Source organism: Apiospora marii (assembly GCF_038362585.1).
Source record: "Apiospora marii strain CBS 49790 chromosome Unknown utg000003l_segment0_segment0, whole genome shotgun sequence".
NCBI classification, from domain to species: Eukaryota; Fungi; Ascomycota; class Sordariomycetes; order Amphisphaeriales; family Apiosporaceae; genus Apiospora; species Apiospora marii.
In genome coordinates, this window is record NW_027117374.1 from 4,532,514 (window position 1) to 4,553,265 (window position 20,752).

Genomic DNA, 20,752 nt, shown 5'->3' on the forward strand with positions numbered 1-20,752 from the left:
TATGGTTGGCTTGTGTTTGTTGGGGCGTTGCTGATGATGACGTAGAGTATATCAGTGGGTCGCACCTGCAAATTGCCAGGAACATTTGCTCCTGTCATCGACGATGCATAAGTAATGTGCTTTTTCCATGGGCAAAGTAAAAAGCCAGTGCCGCAAATGCACATGTTGGTTGTTATCGAATTGAAAATGATGCAATATCCCACTCTATTCCTCTTTATAAATGGTCCCGGTGCCCCTCCAAGGCCACTCAGGACGCCGAGGTGGCAAATTTAGCAGTTTGGGTTGCTGGATTCATCCAGTACATTTGAATAATTAGAGAAACGGTATATACAACTTGTTTGCTTTGCTACGCTTGAATACATAGGTAAATCATGAATCAGGTCGAGAATTGGCCGCCATGCATCAAAAGCCCCCCTAACCCTACAACTTCGCCAGCATCTGAGTACCCTTGCTCATTGCTGCAGTGGCGTCGGTAATGAACTCGTCCACAATTGCCTTGGCGCTCTTTTGCTCATTCACGAGAGCCGAGCACTTGCCCATCAGATAGGGTCGGAACTGCTCGAGATAATCGTCGACCTCGTCGTCGCTCTCTGCTGCTGCCTCCTCAACACCTGGCGGCTTTTCGTCGCTGCCGTTCATGACCTTCTCGAGATCAGATTCATAAGGCAAAATTCCCTTTGACGTGAGCTCCTTGATCTCATCTCTCCGCTCGTTCTCCCAGTTCTCGATGTAGGGGTTGTTTCGCACCCGCAACGGGCGCCCAGTAAAGATGAGGGTTCGAATCGTGTCATCGAAGCTGGCGGTCCTGACGGCCTCCTTGTGAGATTCAGGAGCACCGGCCTCATCAGCGAGGATGAACCGCGTGCCAACCCAGACCGCACTGGCGCCCATCATGAGAGAGGCAGCAAGCATGTTGCCGTTGTGGATACCACCTGCAGCAATCACAGTGACCGGCTTCCCCGTCAACGGGCTCTTGGACTTCTTGCAGATCTCTACGCAGGCCGGGATCAGGACAGTGGTGGGGACATCACCGGTGTGGCCACCTCCCTCGCCTCCTTGGGCGCAAATGATGTCGCACCCGATATCAAGGCATTTCTGCACATGCTTAGGGTGTCCAACCATGTTCATATAGTAGATGCCGGCTTTGTGCAGACGGTCGACCACCTCCTTGGGCGGCACACCGACAGCGGAGACGAAGAGGCTTGCACCGGACTCGATGATGACATCAATGAGTTCGTTAAGCTTGCCCTTCGTGTAGTCGTAGCTAGAAAGCAGAGAAATTAGCACCCTTAGTTTTCGTCGGCGGCTTGTAGATTGGCGCACTTTGTTTTTCTCGCATTGCCGCCAACCTGGGGCAAAAGCAGATCGATGCCAAACGGCGCTTTCTTGTCGTTCATATATGACTTCATCTCGTCGATCTGCTCCTTCAGCATTTCCGGGCTGTAGCTCATGCCGCCGATGACACCGAGGCCACCGGCATTGGTGACAGCAGCCGCCAGCTTGGGGCCAGCGGCCACGTTCATGCCGGCAAGGAGGATCGGGTGGTTGATCTTGAAGAGATCGGTCACGGTCGTTCGAATCTTCTCTGTATGGTGAAGATATGTTAGTGATCGGCCAGGTTACGCGACAAAGATGGGAGGGAGCTGAGACGTACGAGGAGACGCCATCTTGAGATATGCGGAATAGCTTCCGGAACTGTTTGCTTTGTCGAGGGTAGGATGGATGTTTAATCGTAGAGGTCGGTACGCAGATGGGTCGGGTCGAATTAAACGAAGCGCAGGAGTTGAAAGAAGAGAAATGGATTCAAAAGATGATCTGGAACGAATAGGGGCCGGTTCTATATAAGGATGGACTTCGCGGCTTTGGTTCCGAATCCAACGATGCAGCGGAGACGGACGGCTTTGGAAGGTAGAGAATCTGGGGAAGCTCTATGGGACCTAGCCTCCCAGGCCTACTAGGCTTCGGCTGGTGCTGTAGGCCGAGGATCATGCAAGTGGCGTCACAGGCTAGTGCTGTTGCGGCTAGCAATGGCGGCATGGCAGGTCAGAGCCCCCACCCAGCCGTCGAGAATGCCGAGGCCCAAGATGGTTGAGTGTGCATGCCGCGTCTCAACCACGCCAGTCTGCCAATCTCTGGCCCGAATGCGGAAACCTTCAAGGGAGTAAACTTAAGACTGGTCCATTTTTTGAGACATCTCATTCGATAAAGTGATGCGATTGCGCGCTACGGAGATGATGGTTGATCTTCAATGTCCTCCCTACAAGACACCGAATACTCGAACCTGTGCCCGTATTCTCCGCCGTCGAGAACCTCACTAAAAGATAAGCACACCAAAAGGAGGGCCGTTATGCCAGAAAGCTAAGACACGAGGCATACATAAATAAGCTGCACTCAAAACACTGGCCGGAGCTTTTTAACTGCTAACGATGAGCGCCCCACACTCGGACCGTCATCAATGGATGGATGCCAGAATCATCCGTGCTAAAAAAAAAATGAGGACCCTGAACCGCCGTTTTTTCTGCCTGAGATGCAATTGTCCTTACAATGCCCATGAAGCGTACTCCATTGCGTCCGAGTCAGTAGACATTCAGGGTTAACTCACTGTTTGTTTCATTGCCCACGCTCTGCTGATGACTCCTGCGTTTCCTCGAGCATGGAGCGCCTGTTCGCGCCGCTTTCGACCCCTTCCAACCCCCACCTTGTTTTCGCGCTCGTCAGGTGTGCGACTCCCTAAACCCGCCATGGATCAGAGTGCACAGAGAAACCATGGCTGTTCATCCGGAGGTTGTGCTTGCAGTGCTGCTGCTGCTGGTCCAGCGTCCAGTCCAAAGCGCAATGCCTACATCGCCTTAGGCAGTAACCTGGGCGATCGCGTGGCTATGATCGAACAGGCCTGCAAGGAGCTGGACACCAGAGGCATCAAGGTAAAGAGGACCAGTAGTCTATGGGAGACCGAGCCTATGTATGTTCTGGATCAAGATAGATTCGTCAATGGAGCCTGCGAGGTGTGTTCAATGATCTTTTCTGCGCAAGCTTTGACAGCCGTGGCTAAAGATAAGTATCCATATAGGTCGAGACTGATCTCGAACCGCTTCCCCTCCTGGATCAACTGCAAGATATTGAGAAATCGATGGGGCGCAAGAAGCTCATCGACAAAGGACCGCGAAACATTGACCTGGACGTTCTCCTTTATGAGAATGAGTCGGTCGATCACGAGAGGTTGAAGATTCCGCATATTGGCATCCCTGAGCGTGATTTTGTGCTACGACCCTTGGCCGAACTTATCCCCACCAAAGCCATCTACCCAGACAGGCCTTGGAGGCTGGTTCAGGATTTTCTCAATGACCTCCCGCCATCGAAAGAGCCACTCTCCACGATGACCCCGATCTGCTCGTCGGTGAAACCATTGACGGCACTCAAGGCGACGAGGAAGACCCAGGTGATGGCCATTCTAAACGTTACCCCTGACTCGTTTTCTGATGGAGGCGTCCACACTCCGGACTCACTGCGGGATACTGTTCTTGCTTTCATTCGTGGAGGAGCGACAATGATCGATATCGGCGGCCAATCAAGTTCGCCAGGCACGCCCGACATCACCGCAGAAGAGGAGATTAGTCGTGTTGTTCCCGTCATTGAGCTCATTCGCAGTATACCGGAGACCCACGAGGTGGCGATCAGCGTCGATACATATCGTGCGGATGTCGCCGAGGCAGCCGTCAAAGCAGGCGCGGACATTGTTAACGATATCTCCGCAGGGCAGCTCGATCCCCGTATGCTCTCTACCATGGCGCAACTGGGGAAGACGGTCTGTCTGATGCACATGCGCGGAAACCCCGGTACCATGAGTAAGCTCAACGACTACCCGGATGGGATCGTGCCGACCATCGCCCGGGAGCTCTTGGAGCGGGTTGCAGAGGCGGAGGCAGCAGGGATTCGGAGATGGCGCATCATACTAGATCCCGGTCTCGGATTCGCCAAGGTGGGCGAGCAAAACCTCCACGTTTTGCGGCATTTCGACGAGCTACGAAGCTGGCCCGGACTTGAGGGGTTCCCGTGGTTGCTTGGCTCGAGCCGGAAGAGCTTCATCGGGAAGATCACTGGGGTTCCGCAGCCAATGGACCGCATTTTCGGCACGGCTACGACAGTGGCAGCTGCAGTCCAGGGCGGTGCTGATATTGTGAGGGTACACGATGTTACCGAGATGGGACAGGTGGTCAAGATGGCCGACGCCATCTGGAGGTATTGAGGATCTACTATACTTGGACACGAGGGAGGCCTGCTGGTTTAACTTGTTGCCATCACATTATACTTGGAAAAAGGTGATCCCTTATGTTTCGGGTTCTAAGACTAAAGTTACAGTCTCGAGGCAGAGTTGATGGTTGGCTATTTCTTGTGACGTGGACACGGTGGCCCATTCAACATTGGTATATCCCTTGAGAGCAAATTATTCCCTCTTGACATAAGAGCCACTACGTTTGAAATATAGTGAGGAAGTTACAGATAGGGTACTGTCATCCAAAAACCAATTAAGAGCTCATTTAAAGGTGCTTGATTACGCAGATACCAGGCTAGATCGTAACTATCGTGCGCCTTAGCGGTATCGATGACGTAAAACCCACAGGGACGTCATTGACGAACCGTCAATTGAATTTCATGTTGTTGCAGGCACAATTAACAACTCAACCCAGACATTCAACATACACTGCTCTACACCATCTGAAGTCCAACAGTCACGCTTCACCAGAGACTGCAATGGCGCCAAATGGGCTGCACGAGTCCTTCGTCGGGGCCATCCAAGCTAGTCTATCGGTACTACTCATCATCGCCTGTGGTGTTGTCGCGGCACGATGGAAGATACTCGACGGCAACAATACGAAACCAATCTCCAAATTGTGCGTGCGCATTTTTCTGCCGGCGCTGCTCCTCACCAAGATCGGGTCTGATCTGGAAGCTGGCTCGGCGGGCCGCTATGGCATTGTCCTGCTCTGGGCGCTGGCATGCCATCTGCTGTCATTCCTGATCGGCCTATTCGCGCACCGCGTGCTCGGCATGCCCGACTGGACCATGGTCGCCGTCATGTTCAACAACTCGACGAGCTACCCGCTCTTGCTGATCGGAGCGCTGGCCGACTCCGGGGTTCTGAAACTACTGACCTCGGGCGGCGGCAGCGGCGAGTCTGTCAGCCAGGCCCTGGAGAGCGCAGAGGCTTATTTCCTCGTCTTCTCGACGGTCTCGAACTGCTTGACTTTTGCGGTGGGCCCGCGCCTGATCGACAGCGAGCACGCCCCAGAAGAAGAGAAAGAGCATGACCTTGGAGACAACGACGCCAACGAGGAGGGTGAGGCGCTGCCTGACGAGGAAAGCGCGCTTCTGCACCCAGCCGACGCGCTGCGCTCCGTGAACCCGTTCGCCGCCTCCTACTCCTCGCGTTCTGCGTCGCGCAGCACGTCATTCCTCCTCTCCAGGAAGGCGGCGATCGAGACCAACGGCTCTTCGGGATCCCGCGCGCCGCTAGGCAGGCCACCGCGTCGACGGGTGAAATTGATCACGCGCAAGCAGTGGGCGAGGCTCAGCCCACGTGCCAGGTGGTGGCTCACCCTCGCGTCCGACTTCTTTAACGCGCCACTGCTGGGTGCCATCCTGGGCGCCACCGTCGGTTTGGTGCCGGCCCTGCATCGGGCCTTCTTCAACGACGCGACCGACGGCGGCATCTTTGCGGCTTGGCTGACGTCGCCCTTGAAGAAGATCGGCGGGATCTTCGTTCCCTTGCCCGTCGTGATCGCGGGTGTCTCGCTGTACTCGTCCCTCCAGGAGGTGCGGGACAGCAGCAGTGATAGTGGCTCTGGCGGCCAGCTCCAGGGCGCCAAGTCTAAGTCCAAGCTCCCGAAAGCTACGGTATGCTTCATCTTGTTTGTCCGTTTTGTCCTCTGGACTGGCGTGTCGATAGGGGTCGTCTATCTACTTGCGTCTCGGACGAGTTTGCTTGGTGACGACCCCATGCTACGGTTTGCCATGATGCTCATGCCCGTGGGCCCGCCGGCGACCAAGTTGATCGCCATGGTTCAGGTCAGCGGGGCCGAAGAGGGCGAGGAAGCGTCTATTGCAAAGCTACTCACGGTAAGTTGCCTGGTCAAGAACATGTACCTCCCTTCTCCTTTTCGGGGCGCAACTTTTTCTAACGAGCCGATGCGCAGATATCGTACCTCATATCGCCGGTCCTTTCATTTACTGTTGTAGGCGGCCTCATGGCCAGCCAAGCGTCGCTATAGATACGAATAGATACGAAGTCACTGGGAAGCTACGTATAGACATAATAGTCGGGTACAGCTCAGCAAGCAATACGGTAGAACATGTAGAGATAGAGAAACTGGAAAGCTTCTGAAAGATTACTGAAAGTTGATACATAGATAGACCCAAAAGTTCACCAGGCATGCTGGCTGACCAATATAGGCTGCGACAAGTACTACATACGTTAATACTCTCAGATGGCAGGTATGACTGATGCTGTCTGTTTACCCATCTGGCCAAACTATGAAGGAGGCAGATGATGGTACGTTGAGCAATACCACAAAAGTCCACCTTGATAGTCGCACATGGTCTATACCAACGTAGGATGCAGTCTAACGTAAACAAATAGAGAACAGGACGCGCCGGGCGAGGCAGCAGACTACTATGGTCCATGTGGTTTGGCTGGTGCGGCGCTTAGTAGCCCGATCTTTTGCCAAAGCAGACGATGCGGACCCCCAGTACAAACAAGCCAACTCCTCGGAGTGTCAAGATGGGGCGGCGGCACTGCCGAATTCCACCCACCCCTCCCCTTCACTACAGGAAGAACGCAGGTAGAATTGATGGAAACAACATGAGGCGTGTTGGCTCGCTAAGAGAGAAAGAGAGAGATAGGAAGGAATGTTCTCTCCCGCGCGACTAATCATTTTGCGTCCCTCTAGTTGGACTCACTCCTCTCGCAAACTCCTTCTTCCCATCCCCGTTATTTGTCAAAGAAACGAATGAGGGGACGGAAATGTGGGTGAGGTTTTTTTTTCTCTCTGTTTCGGCGTCTACCCGTCCACTGAGCGAGAAGGTCCTTGTTTTTTGTTTGCTATCCTCTAGTCCTGTTTTTATGTCGTTGTTGTTTTTCTCGGGACCGCGTCATCTTCCCGAGACACACACTTACACACACCGTCCGCTTTCTGCTTCGATCTCCCTCTCTCTCTCTCTTGCTTGTACACGTAGGTCCGATAACCCAGCAGTAGTAGAGTAGCGCGCGCGCCCAGTAGCGCACACGCACAGTCCCGTTTCGTCTCGCGCCCGGGGGGTATTCTATCCGGCTAGGGAAACTGGGGCCAAGAGGCATGCTGCTCTCTCTTCCTCTCGGGAGAAGCCGTTGGTGTTGGTTTCGGTTTCACCGTCGATCGAATCAGAGGGAAGAAAGGAGGGGTCGCTGTTGTTGGGTTGGAGACGAGTGGAATGAATCAAAGAAGTCTATCCCGTTGTTGCTTTACACTCCTCCCCCCCCCCGGAGTAGCGAGCGAGGGAGTGACACTACTAGTGCATGTTCCTGAGAATTAGACAGGACGCTGCGATCCTGTCATGGAATGCGGCGGGTGGGTCGTAGACCAGCTCGGCCTGTGTTGTTGGTGGGACAGGGAGAACAGTATCTATCTTCCGTTTGGTAGCTCGTGCCCTGTATCACGTTCCTCTTTAGTCCCATGAACCATTCTTTGCAAAGAGTCCTCGTCATGATGATGGAGGAAAGAGGTTGGCCGCTGCGGCCACAGCGACTCGGATGGGGTCGTCGCTTACCGGAGGGGAGGATTGGTGAACTCAGCGGGCATGGTCAGGGGCTTAGGGGAAAGGGGGTTGGTTCCATGACAGGGTCTCGGAATGTGATGGTAGCCAGACGTTTGATGGTGTTTCTTCGGCAGTATATCCCATCGAATTATGGACGCACCTTAGACGGACGGGAGTTGGAGGGGAGGGGGTGCTGGATGCGTCGGCAATTGTCGATTGATTGTATGTGTTTCTAGCGCTTCCCAGACAGCTTTGTGATCGCGAAATGTTGATCCATGTCTTTAATTACCGGGTAGATGGGGCACATCTATCTCCCCCGGCCCTTTTCTCTATATGGCCTTCAACGAACTAACCTTTTCGACGTCGGGCAAATCTACGTCCTACATCTTGGCAGAAGCAGAAGAACCGTCTGCCATGCATGCCGTTGTTGTGTACGTGTTGTATGCGTGTGTGTTTGTGTCAAGCAAGAACGCAACAACCGGCAGGTTCATGCTGGTGCAACCAGGGGCTTCAACACTTCGGGTTGAATGGCGTGTGCTCGAACCGGATTTGGACTGGGGACGTTATCTGCTGTCTGGCTGTCTCCTTGGAGGAAGTGGGTACTTACTTGCCCGCCAACAGAGGATAAGAGGATGATGGGGCCCAGACGAATACAACTACCCAAGGTATAGGTAGCCTATCTACTTTCGTGTCAGGTACTCATCCCATCGATCATCGATAGGACTCGCTGAATGATTAGTGAACATCGAGCGGAGAGAACCGGTCAGGCTAAGGCAAGATTGCCTCGTCCAGGGCGTAAAGACTGCCTTGCTTGCTTGCTGCAGAGCGAGCTCCGGGGGAATCCCCCCCTTCGTTGTTCTTCAAATCCCGAGTTCGTTGGTTGGCATGCCAATTGCTGGGAGGCCTACTAGAGACTACATACTGAACCAAGCATAACCTGGTCTGCGTTTAGACTTGTCTTGTAGCGTATAGATGAGCTGAGCCATCTCTCCCCCAGGCCTTCATCATGGGTGGCTCATTGGCCGAACAGCGCAGCCAGCTTGCTATGAGACATGGCGCTGCCAGCGTATCTGTAAGGAACTTCCCAGGTTCTGGTAGGAGTCTACGGCACATGGCCACCAGTCTCTCCTTGCATTCTAGGTCGGGCCATCCCGAACTTTGAGACTAGCAAGTCTCTAATCGACTAAAAAGCCCGAGATTCTATCATAGATAAGAACAGTCGAGACGGAGAGGAATACATCTTCAGATTCATCTCCATCAGCACCATCTGTGATTCGTAATTCTATGAATAACAACAATAGACTGGACTGGGGCAAACGCGTGTGGTAGCCCCGTTGCCCTAGAAGAGGTTCAGGCCGCGGAAACCTGCTTGCTTAGTTCGCTCCGTAACAAGAACCAGAGGATCAGAGCCTTGACACGTCCTTGACCCCAAGAACGAAGATGTACTGGGCATTTAGGCCGCACTAATGGTGTTCGGATGTTCAGCACTATCTGCCCTACTTAACGGGAGGCCCTTTGAGGTACAGCAAAGGTCTACAGCACAGAGTAGTCTATTTTGGGATGGGTTGTAAGTCATAAGCAGTTGTGAAAGTATTGTCAACCATGCGCCCATGGCTTTCAGCACCCATGACCGGCCTATTTCACAACCTTCCTACCGTGCCATCGACTCTACAGCTGATCCTGCAGAGTATTCGCTCGTATCCAGTCCTCATTCCGAGATCTCTAACGAGCCCATCTAGCAAATCTGTGAGGAAAACGAGGCCTTCCTGATCTTTCGGGTTGAGGTGTGATCACATGTCCACATGTTCGGGGATATTCGAGTTGGAGAAGTTGGTAAAGGATAAGACCCAGCTGCTTTCGGAAATGGGAAGCGAGCAGATCTGGAAAGTGAGGGCCTGGAAGAGCGCTAGCCCCTGTGAGTTGAGCTCTTGAGAAACAGTACTAGGAAATCAACGCTTCAGGTTGAGGAGAATGGCCTGATTTCCAGAGACCACATGCCGGCAGATGGGATACGGCGCACCTACATCACTTCTCGTCTCGCATTGTGGTGCAGAGGTCTCTGGCTATCCTATACGGGCTTACATGCGGGTCTCAAACTCGAACCTGTCAGTCCTGTCGAGGGCAAAAAGAAAAAACATGACTACCGGTATGGGAAGAGAAGAACGATAAGTGCAATTCGCAGAAGTCACCCTTTGGCTTGGCTGATCATCGGAGGGAAAGGGAAAGGCAGGTGTTTGTTTCCCATGGAGCTGCCGTTGCATGCATAACTTGAGATGGCCTGCTGCCATTGGCCACGGAGGTTAAATTGCAGGGGCCCTCAATCACCCTGACCGCGGCCAGCAGATGCCAATGGGGACGCCTCTCCTTGCAGAACCTCTGTACTTCGGGTATGACCCTCAGTGTCACTGCAGTAGAGCCTTGCCGGAATTCACAGATCGATCGTCTCCCAATCCTCTCTGTTTGGTGATGACCCAGTCCGTCTGTTGCACTATGCTGTCAGCAAGTCATTGGCCTTCTCTTCAGGCTCCATCACTTCCAGAGGTCAGTCAGGATTTACAGTTTACTAGCGAGTATTGCCCCCGTCACTCTGCAGCTCGAATGGACACGTAATCGTCGGCTGGCTTGGTTATCACATTCGAGGCTGATCAGAGGCCAGGTCCAGCTGCTTCTACCGTGCCATACGTACAAGCGCAGATAGATTTTCGACAGGTTGAGAGACGACCTCCCGAAATATCCGACTATTCATGTCTACACACCGGAGCGCGTCTCCCCTGTCTCATGTAGAGTTTTGGTCATTTGCTGTTTCGTAATTCGCAGTGTTCTGGGCTCACCGAGTTCCGTGTGAACAACAAGCCTGGCACTCTAGTCTGGCCAGGGCTGTTCGGGAAGCTGCAGTTTTCTGGCGCAGGTGCTGGAGGCTTTGCGTAACCCGAACAAGCCCTTGGCTGGCTGCATATCGAGTCATTGATCACAAATGATACTTTTCTGGCAGCCGCCCTGTTGGGAGAAACAGCGCCCAATTGCCCCGTACATACGGTATTCCTGAACAACAGAATGTCATCGGGGTTTGGTCAGCTACCTTTGGAAATCTGCTGGGCTAGCCTGATACTTGGAGAAACACTGCACCTCTGGGTGGGTTGAGACCGGCCCAAGCAGGGCTGAATTCTCAACGTCTGAGTCCCCCACCGAAAGGCTGCTATCTGCCCCCAACATCATTCTAGAAAGCAGAGTTGCAAGCCAGTCGTCGACCAAACGCCGATGAATAACAGAGACAGGAACAGGTGGCACCTACCTAACATCCCTTGAACGAGGGCTAACGAAAGCCATCGTTCGTTCAAGCCACCCCTCCCCCCAAGCATCGCTCAGCACATGGCACATAGTATGCATGTAGGTTAAGTAGATGGCTGCTGGCCTCAGGAAACGCCTGGCCGCTAACGGGCCTGGATTTGGCAAGAACATCCGATAGACTTCAGGCCCGTTTCCGTGTGGCAGGGCCCCTAACGTCCAGCTTCACGTACATGTAGCATCTCCCTCTTTTTTTCGCCAGGCAGGCGGCGGCTTGGGCGGAGCTGCAGTCCAGTCAGGGCCTAGTGGAAGCAGTGGAAGCCGAAGCTCGTTGCCTCAAAGCTTCGCCTTCATGATTTAAGGTTGATGGAAGCGACACCTTGTCAACGATTTCAACGTCTGGGCCGATCAAGTTGTGCCCATTCCGGCTCGGGTAAGGCGCGAAGAAATCCAAGTCACACCGGGTTGTGCTTGGCTGCAATTGGCTAGTCGCACGGCCAAACGGTGGGTGTGGCTACATTATGTACTGTATGTAAGTATGTATGTGTATCTGAAGTATGTAATCAAGGAGGTGAGGGGGCCTCGGGGGCCTGCCAACCAGGCCTTGTATCACTAATAAAATATCCAACGAGGTTTTAATCGGAATTCCCTGAGAGGAAAGACTCCAACCCCCCATCTGATTACATACGCTCCATAGCAAGGGGAGGATTCTTGATCGATGTTGACTCGTATTAGCTCCCCCCCCAGGCGTACTACTCCTTTCCTTTTCCATTAGGTAGGTAACTATTGATATTTTATCTATCTAGTCTGTGTTTCTTTATTTCAAGGTCAACTTTCAGGATTCTTTCTTCTAGAAGCTTGGGACGAAGGGACGGACGTAGTTTCTCGGCTTGGCCCGCCTGAGACGAAGTGAGGGGCGCTTTACCAGTACGTCGCTACTTCCTTCAAAGTTGGCTTAAATCATCAATCACCACCCAGTGCAGCCACTGTACCTAAGGCATGTACATACCACATGCGCCTTCATTTCCTCATAGTGAAGTCGGTGGCTTCTCGCAGCCCGAACCACACCACTGTGCTTGAAACCTTGACAGTTGTTGCCGTCGTCGTCTCTTGCGAGTCCGTTCCCCACTTCCCCATCCCATCCGTTCTTGTTCCTTATTCCTCTTCGGGGTTGGCTCCCGACCTGGCGAAGCAACCTCTCAACTCCTTCTCCCCACCCAGGCTCTCTAGTCCCCGGCTTGAGCAGGAGCTTGACGATCAAGATGCCTTTTAATAAAGTCGAACCCCGGTTCATTTCAGACCGTTACCATGTGCGACCCCTGCCGTGGCTTGTGCCCATGCACCTCTGACTTGCTTTCTGCACGCGATACGGTAGGATGGAGATGGGGTGCCATGTAGTGCCATGTAATCGGATTCGACATCTTCTCTGCACACACACACACACACAAACCTGCTCTCGACTTACTAAAAAGGGCCCAGCAGCCGCTTCTGGCCTATGGCGTGTACACGAAGGAGGACCTCTGGGTTCATCAGAGATCGGTCACATCACACAAGATCTGGAACGCCAAAGTGAACCACACAGCTTATGCGAGCTTCTTTCCCAACAGCAGCAGCGACGGCACAATTGCGAGTTCAGTCGTCGTGATTAAGTTGTTGCCAATTTGCAGGCCCTGCGCAGTCGAGTGCTTTCTGCCTTATCTGGCAGTAGGCCCAGATTAGACAAGACGGCCCGTTCCGACAGGAAATTGAACTCGAGAAACCGCAGGGACTACAAACCTTCCATGGGTGGTTGGTGGATGGGGCGAGCAGTGCAGAATGACGAAGCGGAAGAAGAAAGTACACACATACCTACATCTTAGCTGGTCACAGGGCTTTTTACCCACTTTGTTCGAATTATGCCTTCGGCACGCAGCTCGAGAGCTATCTGCAATCACCAAGGAACAAGTGCTCTTTTCTGATTTGATCGCTATCCACAGTTCCTGCAGCTGCTTGACACGACTTCTCAAGCCGTGATCGACTCGGCATCCGCGACTGGAACACCGGTCCTCAGCACTGCAGTGGCTCTTCAAACGGTCCTGGAACCCGTCATCTGAAACAGCCCGGCCTGGATATGGAAATTCTTCTGGCCCTTTCTTTAGCCGTGACCGCAAGATCTGGTCGGCCCATACTGACGAAACCTCAAGTTTGCGACCTAGCGGCAGCCTGCCTAAGCGACTTATTGCGTGGTGCGGTGCATGACTGCTGTATGTATGGGCTACGGTACTATATTAAGCACGCATCGTCATACAGCCAAGGGGGCATTTGCCCACTTCATGGACCAAGCAAAATTGGTCGTTTGTGAATCCGACTATAGCCTATCTGGGATGGCTTCCCAAGCCCAGCCTCAAGCCTCGGGTATCCCTCAACTTTATTGGCTGAGCTTCCGGACTGAACCCAACTGCATACTAAGGACGTATGTACTTAGCCAAGATAACTGCGCTCCACCTCGGCCGTTGATTGGCCCGACGGAGGAGGGTGGCTCCAGGACCAAGTACTTCGCCAAGTACATACAGCAGCCCTACATATGGATAATGTAAGCTTCGCAATAGAGTTCGGGGCCGACGTCAACAGGAGAGACACCAGTCTGCAAGGCCGCCCTATGAACGACCTCTAGCTCGAGATCCTTTTCTTTTTCTTTCTTTTCTTTTATCCACGGACAAACTGGGTTCTTATTCGAAACTAAGCCAATCACGGTATCATGTTGGAAAGTTTTCATAGAACCACACGTGTCAGTCGGGATCATCGACAACGTTGACGCCAATGATCTTGGCTTTCCTGTCTTGAATCTACGTCCGTACCTCCCGGAGGCCCCCCACCTAACTGGCTTAGGAGAGTACTTATTGGCACACATCAGCCGTTAGAGCCAAGCCTTGGCCACGGTGGTTCGGTCGTTGCCGAGTAGTGTAATGTACGGGTTCCAACCGGCTTCTGGGCGTATCGTGGTTCGTGGAGGTAGGGCCGAAAACATCCCATGATCTTTCCCACCAGGGAACATTGGGGTTTCCATTGTATAGGTGGTCCTTGAAGCCTCGCTTGAGTCTGACGGCTCAGCTGGAAGTCGAGTAATGCGGCAAGTTACAAACTCGGTCTAATATCAATTCCACACTACGGAAGGCAGTGTGTGCCCCTCTGGCATGGCCGCAAGCAAGCCTGCCTCGCCATGCGGACAAAGTACTCGCCCGAAATGGCAAAGTACATGTTACCTCTGACTGGAAGGACCGGCAGTCAAATGCAAGACACACGAAGCCCAGGCTCTTCCGATTTGAATGGCAGGCTCTGGCTTCATATTGCCCATGACGCTCATAGGCGTGTCATGCAGGTAGCCGAAGACTGAGTGCCAACCTTGGCTAGGTAGATCCCTTCCTAATTACCAGCAGTGTTTGTGGCGCATCATAGGAGTGTAGGGAGGATAGCTGCAGATCTTGATGCACGAGGTATGGAGTTTTCGCAAGACCTCCAGTAGGTATGCTGTTTTCGCACCATACCCACCCGCCAGCATCGCATATACATCATCTATCACTTCAACTGGCTGTCAGCTCGCGTACTCGACTCGCAAGTTGCTATGCTATACGGCGTAATGCGGCCAAAATACATGAAACAGCATCTGACTTCGAAAGGTTTGGTGTAATTCCAATGCCAGCACACATCAGGAGGTCTTCTGTAACCAAACAAGGCAACTCATACTATTGAGATGATTACCATAGACATGTTTGGTCTGTGAGGCTAGATGGACTAGAACAGTAGCTTCAACTACAAGCCTCACACCCACGGGGCGGTCCATTGCGTTGACTGCGAGTTGTGTTGGATATCGAATTCTTGACATACAACACTCCGGTCAGCCAGGGCCTTCTTCACAGCACGAAGAAATGAGAATAACCTACACTGTTCACGCGCGTCCCACCGATATCTGATCAGTAATTCCAGCGTCGACGAGTCTGTGGCTGTAGACTTTGCACATTATGAGCCTTTCCATTCTGGATTAAATCTCTACCTCAGTAGTCCTCGAGCATAGAGCATACCCCTAGTCATTTCCAGCGCCGCTGTCGGCCCTAGTAACTGCCCGAAGCCTACTTCATTCCCTAAGCGTAGGTGCTATCTCGATCTTCTCGCTTTGCGAAAAGAAAGAACAATAACTGGATCGTCCTGAGTTGACATGATCATACAAGAGTTACTCTCTAGCGTCTAACGCCTCCATCCCCACCGACTGTCGTCTATGCAGCCACTCGAACAGGTCTATGAGAGCAACTAGCTTTGATCCGCGCTCGGAGCTGTGGTACAAGCAGTCTAGCTCCAGGACTCTCTCTATCCTTCCTCGCAGGGTCCTTGTGTCTTCGGGAGACACCACGCCAGGGGCTCGCAGCTAACGCTTAGAAGTATATAGATTCCCTTTCCTCCTTAAACATGGCATCTTGGTTCCAACAGAACTAGCCAAACCAACCACGTTGACGAGGACAGTCAAAACACGCTCCTGTGGCATTCCACACTATCCTGCATCAATATACTCATCCTCTTGTTGGGCCAAGTTCAAAACCCAAGCATCTTCCATAGAAGAAGACACGCGAGCCCTTGCCACGGTTGGTCCGACACCGATGTTCACCGATACACAACACTGAAAGCTAAGAGTTTTCGAGTACTGGTTTCACTGTAGAAGAGGTACGAATGCCCATTTCAAATGCTCTCAACTTTCCGAGTCGCCCTTCCTACCAGCCCAGTTGCTTGCAACGCCTAGACATGTGCGCACCGAAGGGGGCGCTGTTGCCGTGTCTGGTCCCGAGGATTCGGAGCCAGTGGCGCTGTAAGCCATTCTCCAGCGGGGACTGGATCGATCAATCACAGAATCAGGATTTCATGGACATGGCGCTGATCGACTGACAGGAACGTTTTGTAAGTCTTGCATACTAGCAGTCGATACGCCCTCTCTCGATGCTGCCGCATAGCGTCATTCAAGTCGGGAAGCCCATGCAGCCACGCCAAAGCGCAAACACGGTATTGGCAGGATGGTTCGGAGGCGGCACGACCAGTACATCTGGTCGGGGCCAGTCAGAGCCGCAGTATGAGACGAAGACGGCGGTGCCCCCTTTGAAGCCATGCTGCCAAAGAGACGTCATGAAGGGTTCCGACTCTAGCTTTTTGCTTGGGCATCGAACCCGCGGCTACCTTCCCGATACATACGGACCTTCCCACGATCCGGCTCGATCTTGTGGTCTTTTTTTTCTGTTTTGTTTGTTGGTCGCGAGACTTTTGACCCGACCGAAATGGCAACTGTCGGGAAGCCAAGCTGACGACCAATGGAAAATACAGGTACAGGGCAGAGGAGCAGCCGCGCGATTGGATCACTTGGCGACAGGGGATTATCGCTAGGTTAGATCAGGCCATACCCTTGAAGGAAGTCGAGCGAGTGAGCAACAACCTACCCTCTCCCACTCATTGAGATTTGCTGGATGGCCATCCCGTACCCGTACCCTTCATTGCTGTACCCATCCATCTGCGCTAAAAGTGACTTGACCGGGGGGGTCGTATTTGGCGGCGCAGACACGCACCCCTACATTACATTACATTATTACCCCCATGGAGACAATTTACAACCCAGCACGAGGACCAGACGGATTCAAGGGACTTTGGAGCGCTGACTTGGGCCCAATATGGGTACCTCTGACCCAGCAGAAGTATTGACGGAAGCCGCGACACCCACGCACCCACGCACCGTTTGTAACTGAGCGACGCCAGTTCCGCGAAACTGGGAATTCCTGCTTATGAGTACCAATTCTCTTCATAAGGTGAAGCCCGCTCCTTTCAATGGTTGTTTGTTGTGTTGTTGTACATCGCCATCATCATTCTCACTCGATCCCCCATTTTCCTCTTTTTATTTTTATTTTTATTTTCCCCCAATCCTCCCTTGTGCCTTTTCACCCGAAATGGTTCTCACGGAGCTGGCAGGCGCAATCTAAGCTATTGTGCATGCCGGTTCTTTGACGCAAAGTACGTGATTGACCTATCAGCCGCCTCGAAGGGGAGAAACCAAAACAAAAAGTGCTCGATTCGCGGCCGGAGAGTTACACTGTGGTTCGTGGACGCAGGCAGGGCGAAGGCGTGGTTGGTGTGCATCACATCGAACTTCTCCAGGAAGAGCTAGTAAGTACCACCTCCTCACAATGATATGTCAAGATGTGCGAACACCCTATACAACTACATACCTCACTCTTCCCACAAGCACCACCACCACTCATCGGCCTTGATCCCCTGCAATCAATTCCCATTACATCTTGGGGTTGCCTGGCTGCGCTGGTGGAAGCGAGCCGGACCCGAGGGAGGCTTGCCTCTCTCTTTAAATATCCTTCCTGCACAGCTCTCCATGTGGGAAGGCTTTTTTTTTTTCTTAGAATTCCCTGCGAGGTACGGGAAAGGTCACTTTGCTTCCCCCATCAACTGTGCTTGTGCTACCCCAGGAGCAGTCTCTGTAGCCTAGTGGCACGAAAAAACACAACAGCCGTTATCTTGGATGATTAGTCGTCCCCCCAGCGGATGCTGGTTTCTTGTTCATGCACACCAGCCAACCGGAAGCGGACGGCGTCTACCCTTCTACCGTGTTATAGTTAAAGGCAGACATACAATTGATACACCTCTCACATCCTTCCCTCTTCCCGGCCTGCCTTTCGACTCTCTCTCCCCCCCCCCCTCCTCGAAGTTGACCACGGTTATGCAGCCTACAGGCAGACCGCTAATAGTCACAGTCATCCGCTGCAGACCCTGCGAACCATGTCCACATGAACTCTCCAAGTCCGTGAACATGGCATCTTCGGAAAACGGCCTTTGCTCTTCAGACACCAACATCTAGTTGCCATTTCCATTTCCAATGAATCGACCACCCAGGCTGACCCGTATTTTGCGCTGGATAGGACTTCGAGTCTCCGCCGTCCGGGCTGGACTACCTCGATATACAGCCCCCGTCTGAGATGAGGTCAGTAGTAATTGCCTTGCCCCCCTACTTCGAGTTATGTTTGATCGTGGAACGCCCCTTCCTCTCCCCCAAAATGCCTATACATCATATCCGTTAGAGTATGAAGCCAATGATTCGCTCTCATGTCTCGCAGCGTAAGTATCGTGGCCACTGAAGATGCCCACAGCCACCAGTCGGGCAACCCTGGTCGCCTGCTTGCGGTGGCTCTTGGCCGAAATGTGCATTCTACCGCGCTATAGGTCCGATGGGTGTCTGAGCCACCAGAGAGCGGGAAGTACCACTGATTACGGGCAGTGCCTCTGGGTTCACCAGCGTATCCAAGTGGTTCACACTTTCCGATCGGTACCCGCACTTTTCGTGCCACGTTAAGTGTTGGTTGTAATACCCATGTGGCACGCAAATGCTGTCTCGTATGGGGATTGCGATACAACCTTGCCGTGGCAGCCTTGCACACCATTCACGATCTACCTATCTACTATAGTGCCCTGACTGATCTGTGCCGACAAGATTTACCCAAGACTCCAACAACTCCTCATTAACGACACTAGAAAGTCAACCACCGCCACCCGTAATCTTCCCAGCAACTGTCCCCCTTCTCAACGCTTCCACGGGGTTTCCCCCGGAGAACAACACATTCTACCACCCCGCTTCAAGCTACCTGGACGTTAGGCCACGGCTGGGTTCTAGGTACGTCGCATGCCATGATTCCCTTTGGGTTTGATTATGTTATCAAATGACCTATCTAAGGGGAGTTGATTTGCTCACGACAGCCACAGCACGTCGTCCTTGGGCATGGCAAATGCGCCTCGATCCCATCCGCTCCCAAACCTAGGATACAAGACGACCAGAGACATCTACTCATCAGTGACTCCTGGGTACACCAGAGCACTGGACCACCCACAGAGATCGCCACCATTCTCAGTCCATGCCCGGCGGCACCCACTGTCGCCAACACCAAGCCCAGGTCTAGGATTCGCAACGAACCCCATCAGGACCATGGATCCACCGTACGGCGCCAAAAGCAACCAGAACATACCCCCTCTCCAGGGCATCCAGCAGCATGGGCAACTTGCATATGCTACGGGTCACAGCCCCATCAAGGTCGAAATTAACGGCACGATTGACAAGGGCTTCTTCCTTTCCGAGGGCGAGTGGACTTGTTACCGACGAAACTACTTCTCTTGCATCTGCTCCTACAGCCTGACGCCAAATTACCCTGGCGCTGCCATGCATTACACGCCGAATTCGAGTGCGACTCACTACGAAGTCTATGGATTTGCCATGTCCATCTCCGCCATGGTCCATGAGAGTGACTCGCACACCATTGATCTAGTGCAGCACACCCCCAAACGGGACAAGGGCCCCGTATCCAGGCCCGATAGGGTAGAACTTAGTCCCAAGCCACCTCAACAGACACCACATCCGTTGGGAACACTCTATCCTGACAGCCACGGGCATAGCCACCGATTGGGAGTGGGCCCAGCCTCGGGAGGCCTCTACGACGGCTTCAGCCAGTCGCCGAGCGGACATCCAACGGAACATACGTTCGAACGAATCCAGTTCAAACAAGCAACTGCGAACAACGGAAAGCGAAGGGCTGCCCAGCAATATTACCATCTCGTCGTGGAGCTGCATGCTCACGTGGGCGAGATCGGTCGGGGCGTGGCGGACCAGTGGATGAAGGTAGCGCACAGGAAGTCGGCTAAAATGATTGTTCGAGGGCGCTCTCCAGGGCATTACCAGTCGGAAAGAAGAGGCAGCACGAGCAGTGGCCCCGGAGCTGCAGGAGGCTCCCTCAGTGGTTACGCGCCCCCCATGCAGGACTATGGCCCGGGAAGTTCTATGCTTGGGTCCACCTACAACACTGGTAACTACGAGCACCGCGGCCAATATAGTGGCCACAATCGCCCGCACGATCTGCCCATGGAGCCTGCCATGTCAGTAGATGATGTAAAGGCTCTCGAGGGTGGCAAAGACTACCAATACTATCCGACGCCGATCTACGAGGGGAACGATACCCGGCAAGGCATCGAGATGTTTACACACCGGACTGATCCGGAACCTGTGGTCACATCGATGGCCGACAACATGGAGCTCTCAACCTCGAGGCTCAAACACGAACATGACAGCACGCTGCCTAGTCTCTTTTACCCAAACCCGAGCACTGCTTACAATATGAGAGGGTGCAATCGCTACGAGGGAAAACCGACTTCTGCAGGTTGCTATCCGCAGATGCTGCCACAGTCGACGTAGCACTTCCTCAGATCGAACGCCTGGGATACAACGCAGCGATTATTCTTGACTGGAAGTCTTGGCAGTGAACCTGCACGTCAGAAACCTTTCACTGGTCTATTTATTTTTCGCTAGACATCGGACGGAGCAAAGGAAAAGCATATTGGTTTCTTGGGTTTGAAATTTAGGAAGGTCAAAAGGCATGGCGCATGGACAGGGTGGACAAGGCACACGAGTTAGGGTGTTTCATGGGAATATGCATGGCGAAGAATGTACGGCATTTATTCCAGCAAAGACAACGGAAAGGCTGGAAGCTTCAATAATGCCAGCACCAGGAAGAATTTGTGGGAGATCTTTGGCTGATTGATCCCGGGCATAGCCAAAAGGGCTGTACGGTTTGCGGAAAGGATACCCCTTGCTTTTCCCCCTTCTTTTATTTACTCATTG

General features: G+C 53.0%; 4 protein-coding genes across 4 annotated transcripts; 3 read left to right on the forward strand and 1 right to left on the reverse strand.

Annotated features, from left to right (window-relative positions):
• Nucleotides 1-420: 420 nt before the first annotated feature.
• Nucleotides 421-1,667, reverse strand: PG985_004967 (2-nitropropane dioxygenase; the record flags this gene model as incomplete). The annotated part of the gene is made up of 3 exons (XM_066824736.1): nucleotides 421-1,264; nucleotides 1,324-1,585; nucleotides 1,655-1,667. 3 exons carry the CDS (start codon nucleotides 1,665-1,667, stop codon nucleotides 421-423), a joined length of 1,119 nt encoding a protein of 372 aa, XP_066687896.1.
• Nucleotides 1,668-2,741: 1,074 nt separating this feature from the next.
• On the forward strand, nucleotides 2,742-4,246 carry PG985_004968 (Folic acid synthesis protein; the record flags this gene model as incomplete). Its single annotated transcript, XM_066824737.1, has 2 exons — nucleotides 2,742-2,924; nucleotides 3,071-4,246. The coding sequence occupies 2 exons, from the start codon at nucleotides 2,742-2,744 to the stop codon at nucleotides 4,244-4,246; spliced, it is 1,359 nt and encodes a 452-aa protein (XP_066687897.1).
• A 506-nt stretch (nucleotides 4,247-4,752) lies between these two features.
• PG985_004969 (uncharacterized protein) lies at nucleotides 4,753-6,269 on the forward strand (the record flags this gene model as incomplete). Its single annotated transcript, XM_066824738.1, has 2 exons — nucleotides 4,753-6,117; nucleotides 6,195-6,269. 2 exons carry the CDS (start codon nucleotides 4,753-4,755, stop codon nucleotides 6,267-6,269), a joined length of 1,440 nt encoding a protein of 479 aa, XP_066687898.1.
• Nucleotides 6,270-18,593: 12,324 nt separating this feature from the next.
• On the forward strand, nucleotides 18,594-20,326 carry PG985_004970 (uncharacterized protein; the record flags this gene model as incomplete). The annotated part of the gene is made up of 2 exons (XM_066824739.1): nucleotides 18,594-18,760; nucleotides 18,850-20,326. Coding segments are annotated over 2 exons (1,644 nt in total), but the record flags the coding sequence as incomplete, so codon positions are not given.
• Nucleotides 20,327-20,752: the final 426 nt, after the last annotated feature.